Source organism: Nicotiana sylvestris, chromosome 7 (genome assembly GCF_000393655.2).
Source record: "Nicotiana sylvestris chromosome 7, ASM39365v2, whole genome shotgun sequence".
In the NCBI taxonomy this organism is placed as follows: Eukaryota; Viridiplantae; Streptophyta; class Magnoliopsida; order Solanales; family Solanaceae; genus Nicotiana; species Nicotiana sylvestris.
This window is the reverse complement of record NC_091063.1, coordinates 120,880,610-120,886,413: the sequence shown is the minus strand read 5'-3', so window position 1 is coordinate 120,886,413 and position 5,804 is coordinate 120,880,610. Positions and strand designations below refer to the sequence as shown.

The window sequence follows — 5,804 nt, the reverse complement described above, 5'->3', positions numbered from 1 at the left end:
CCTAATCCTCGGGGAAAAATAAGAGAGAGTTTTCCACTATGAATGAGAAGAAAAACACCATACAATCTGTAGAATCCCCAACTACAACCCCTATATATAGATCCCAAAAGGTCACAAACATATATGAGAAATGTTTCCCAATTTGACAAGGACTATAGGTTTTCCTTTCCCAAATCTATTAGGACAATGGGTTTTCCTAAACCTACAGGGACTATGGGTTTCCTAAAAATACAAGGAAATAATTCAAGCCACAAATAACAATTAACTTAACCCTTCAAAAAGAAAATTCTCTTGAATGCTATAAAACTATTAACTCGATAACTCAAAAAGACAACCCATTGCACTAAGCTCCCGCTATGAGCATGGTTCGGGGAATGGTCGGACCACAACGGCCTATCGTACACAGCCTTACCTTGCATTTCTGCAAGAAGCTGTTTCCACGCCTCGAAACCGTGACCTCCTGATCGCATGACAGTAACTTTACCAGTTACGCCAAGGCTCCTCTTCCTAACTCGTTAGAATAAAGGGCTTTCTTTTATTTATAAGGAAAATAATCATGTCTCGTTGACATATTAATTTCGACGAGTATTACTATTCAAGCTGATAAAGAAAAGTTTTAATCTTTCTGTTTTAATTTATGTGAACCTATTTGATTGGACACGAAGTTTAAGAAAAAAACGAAGTTTTTTGAACTTGTGGTGTAAAATATATTTTGTATGGCTATAAATCATTACATAAAGGTAAATTGTTTCCAAATATAGAATGAGATCATTTTTTTTTTTGCACGAATTAAAAAGGAAATATGTTCATATAAATTGAAACGGGAGGAGTACAATAGAAACTATGACAATAGAGTTGCGCAAAAAAGGATGAAGTAAATTAGGAGGCGAAAAAAAAATCATATCAGAAAAATCTGCATTGACAAGTCAAGCTGATAATTTACTCTAGACTAATTTGCCGACCTTTTGTTGTATGGACGCGGACAGGTAGTAGTGCTAGGGCCCCTAATGCTAACCCAAAACTTTAACAAAAATATTTCTGGTTGACCCATCATAGATTACACTGGCCTAGCTATATATAAAGGATGAATAAGCTGCTCATTAGGCATCATTAAATTATCTAGCAGTTGGCTCAAACTCCCTCTGTTCTCCCAATTCCCTCCTCCAACCGATCCCCAACTATCTATCAATCGATTCTTTCTTTCAGTCATGACAAAGGTATACCCGAATGCCAACCCCTCGTCTGGGAATAGTGCTGTAGCTCCAAAGCTGGCCTTCCCGGCCGATCATGCCAATTCATCAACTGTGGTCCTCACCGTTTGGAAAAAATCGCTGCTTTTCAATTGCGACGGTTTCACTGTGTTTGATAACCAAGGGAACCTCGTCTTTCGCGTCGACAATTATAACGCCGGCACCAAGGCGGAGATTGTACTCATGGATGCTTCTGGAAACTCTCTTCTCACTATCCGCCGAAAGGTACGTACCAATTACTATATTTATACGTATTTAATTTTCTGACGATAAATAATATTCTAATGATTTTGGTTTGGAAATTCAGAGGATAAGCCTGGCGGACAGCTGGTTGGTGTTCGAAGGAGAGACGGCCATCAATCCGCTGTTTTCAGTGAAGAAGAATGTCAACCTTCTTAACACCAAGTCCTTGGCGCAGGTCTCTGAGCATAGAAAAGGTTTATCTTCAACATCGTCGCCAAAGAAGAACAACGTGGTTTACGAGATTGAAGGATCCTATACGCAGCGTTGCTGTGCTGTTTACGACCACAAGCGACGGCCAGTGGCTCAGATCAAGCGTAAGGAGGAGGCTGTAAGAGGGGTAGCGTTTGGGATCGACGTCTTCCGTCTCATTGTACAACCTGAAGAAATTCAACCCTCCATGGCCATGGTCCTTGTTATCCTTCTTGACCAGATGTTCGGATCTCATTATTCCATTACCAAGCGATTTTCTACTTGTTGAAATTCAAGAATTCCAATAAAAGGCGGCTCAACCAGTACTCAACATAACTTGTCGTGGGGACGTTGCTTCAGCGGAAAATCCTCCGCTTTGCGTATATATATTCTTCTGCACATTTCGCCTACATAACTCGATACCTGTTACCTCCCTTATTATCTTTTTCCTTTTTTTGTTTGTGTTTGTGCTTATTTGCTCCACAGCTAGTCTTTTCCTTTTAAATAAAAGACTAAGCTAGGAGTACGAATTGTAAATCTTTTTGTAAAGCACATACAAGGACAAATATCTACATCGAATACTAGGAAACATTAAAGCCGCCACTCCTTAAATCTAAGCACTCTCCATGTGAATTTCTTCTTCGTCTCAAAACTCATTTGAGTATATACGAGAAGAGTACAAAGAAAGATTGTCATTAATTTTATCTTATTTGTTTACATTTGGTGTTGATATTTCAATACGTCTAGTGTGACATTGACTAGGGATGGCAAAACTAAACCAAACCCATTTGACTCGGCCAATCCGTCCAAGTTTTAATGGGTTTTGGCTAGAACAGTTTAGAAGATGGGTTGTTTTGGGCTAGCCCAAGTTAACCCATCAAAAATCATCAACCCAAATGAACCCATGATGATTGTTTACCTCGAAAATACAAATAACAATTAAATTTGATTTGTGATTTTAAAGATATGTGATTTATTCAATACTAGTGAATATATAAGTAATATTAGGTTTAATTAGTAAGAAAAATTGATGAACCAAACCAGTGTTGTTAGAGCAATAGGGACCTCGAGCTCGATTATCTCGGGGGCCTCGAGGTGAGTTAAGAGCAATAAAGTATAAACAATAAAGTAAAAATAATAAAGCTGAAGAATAATTGTGGAGCACAGTAAAAGAAAAAAACAGAGTGGAATGTTCTATTGCAGTGAATGAGATGGTGTTTACAAATGATTGGGGTCCCCATTTATATAGGAGGGAAAAACCCTAATATGGTACATTTTCAATTATGGTAAAGAATTCTATTGGTACGTATAACAACCTAGTATGGACTCATACTATTTCGTGCAAATCTTATCCCATAATTTATGCCCTGATCCATGTGTCCTTGAGAAATTTCCGCTCTTTCTTGAGTGTCATCGGAATTGTACTGCCCTCGAGGCAGATCATGACGGGTCTCTGATTTGCTTCTCGAGGTGCGCACATCACAGCCAGGCTCGATTCATACTTCGAGCTTCCCTAACTCGAGCTCGGGGTATGATCAAGTCTTCCAAATCGAACATTCCGATTTTGACCGTATACATGTAGTCCCCGTGTTTCTTAGAATAAGATGATAAGAAACGATTTGAACCTCGATTTTTTCGAGCCTCTTATGATGACATCATGCCCGTCACGTAGTCGCTCGAAGTGATTAGAAATGTCATGTCAACATGCTTCCCCAAAACATTAATTGCGCGCTAGGACTGGTCGACCACTAGCATCGCCGAACCGTCGCCACCTTTCTATAAATACAAGGCTACTTCGTTGAACAAAGAACTGTATTCGTTCGTCACTCTTACTTCTGATTCTTTCCCTTCTTTGTTTCTTTCTCTAATCATCTGTTTCCATGATTCGAATCTGCGACCTCCTGGTCGCATGGCATCAGCTTTACCAGTTACACCGAGGCTCCTCTCTTCAAAGCTTTCGAAACAACAAGAAAGGGGCGCAGAATCCTTCCCACATCAAAAAATATGCAATTGTCAACCTGCCACTCATCTCTCTTAACTTCAACCTGGTATAGCACTTCATTCCTTCTGCTTTCCATGGAGTGAGGTGGCACCATCATTTACTAACTTTTGCATCCCACACTGGGACAACGTCTCAAGAAGCGTTTCAAAATAGTTTTGCTGATAAGACTCATACTCGCCAAGTTTTTCACCAGACCACAATTTTCTCCAAAAATCAAGATAGAGTCCCCGAGGAGGAGGCTCCCGAAGATGTCTCTCTCGAGGATATGGCCCCAAAAGTAGATTAGGTTCTTGGCTTTTTGTTTTTGCTTCTTTGTTTCTGTGTAAGGGCCCATTGTAGGTTTTGTAAATATAAAGAATTTCTTTACTTCCACTTTGATTTGTTTTAAATTCCATTCCATCCTCATTTGTGAAAAATTCGAGTGTATAACTCTAACAATCAGTCCGAATACTGGACTCAGAACATAATAAACCCTTAGATTTTTACTCGATCAATACAATAGCCCTTAAGGTTTTTTGTTAATCCTTGAGTGAGTTTAAGTTGATTTGATGCTAGCTCGGAACACCGGACTCCTAATTCCGAGTTGAGTGAGAGCAAGGTCTCGAATTCGAAATAAAGTTAGCTTTTTAGTCTTCGTAGAAAGTCCCCGAGTGAGAATTTTCTCGAACTCGGGTAGCCCTTGGGCTTAGTAGTCTAGTGAGTACTTGCTCGAACTCGAAATAAAGTTAGCCCTTAGGCTTCGTAGATAGTCCCCAAGTGAGAATTTTCTTGAACTCGGGTAGCCCTTGGGCTTAGAAGTCGAGTGAATATTTGCTCGAACTCGAAGCAAAGATAGCCCTTAGGCTTCGTAGATAGTCCCCGAGTGAGAATTTTCTCGAACTCGGGTAGCCCTTGGGCTTAGTAGTCGAGTGAGTACTTGCTCGAACTCGAAATAAAGTTAGCCCTTAGGATTTTTTATATTTTGGTCCTTAGGCTCTTTTAGATCGGCCCTTAGGCTCTTTCAGTTGGGCTAATTCGGCCTCTAAGACGTCTATAATATTTTCCTCTTTTCGGCAAAAAGACTTGGTGAAAATTTCTTCATGCCTTAGCATTTGTTTCTTGTACCTGTTGGGTTTTTTGGGGTTTCAACGCATCAGAACCTTATTAGTAACTTGTTTGTGCAGTAATTGAATACATCTTGAGGTTTTTTTTGAAGGCCGATATTATCGAAGCTTTTAAATCATTTGAGGGCTGATTTTATCAAAGCCCTTTTTGCTTTTTCCGAGGGTATCCAAGTTTAACCGTTTTTTCGAAATATTTGAAGGTCTTTAATTTTATGGCGGAAGTCGGACATTTCCAAGCCGCAGTATTTCGGCCGTAGCCTTTTCATAAGACCGTAGTCTTTATATGGACGTAGCCTTTAGTCCCCGAGTGTGATGACCTTGGCCTTAATATCGAGGGGATGCCTCTTTGAGGTCTTATGATCTCGAGTGTGCCTCTTTGAGTTCTTATAAGTTCGACTGTGCCTCTTTGAGATCTTATAAGTTCGAGTGTGCCTTTTTGAGGTCTTATAAGTTCGAGCTTGGATAGCTCGAGTAGGTAGTCCCCGAGCGTTCGAGGTATGCTCGCACTTGGGTTAAGGTAGCCCTTGGGATTTTATGATCGTTATGGATTTCGGACGCCCCCGATCTGCATTAAACTTGGCCGTTGCCTTTTTAGTTCGGAACTTGCCCTTTGGGCTTATCTTCCATTTTACTTTGAGCTTGACCAAGCGGTGAGTCCCCGAGTGGAGTGGCCGTGGACTGTAAAATTGAGGATCGTCTTTGAGGTCTTATGGTCTCGAAATGTTAGCAGTTTGAACTTCTGTTATGATCGGCCCTTAATCCTGTTTACACAATAAATCAAAAGTATGAAATAGAAAATTTTTCTAGAAGCATGAGATATCAGCAAGGAAAAACACTTCTCTCAATAGACGATTATACATGCGCACATGTTTGACGTTAGGTCTCGAGTAACCTATATGGGCACGACACATCTGACCGTTTGATCCTTACAACATTTTACTATCGAGGCCCCGCTGTCATGGAATAATTTTCTTGCAACAAAGTGGACATTCAAGGTAATGCCTCCCAGATCCCGAG

General features: G+C 40.3%; 1 protein-coding gene across 1 annotated transcript; it reads left to right on the top strand.

Annotated features, from left to right (window-relative positions):
* Nucleotides 1-1,101: 1,101 nt before the first annotated feature.
* LOC104239792 (protein LURP-one-related 8) lies at nucleotides 1,102-2,294 on the top strand. The gene is made up of 2 exons (XM_009794507.2): nucleotides 1,102-1,475; nucleotides 1,558-2,294. Exons 1-2 carry the CDS (start codon nucleotides 1,209-1,211, stop codon nucleotides 1,969-1,971), a joined length of 681 nt encoding a protein of 226 aa, XP_009792809.1. The 5' UTR covers nucleotides 1,102-1,208; the 3' UTR covers nucleotides 1,972-2,294.
* The last annotated feature ends 3,510 nt before the right edge of the window (nucleotides 2,295-5,804 follow it).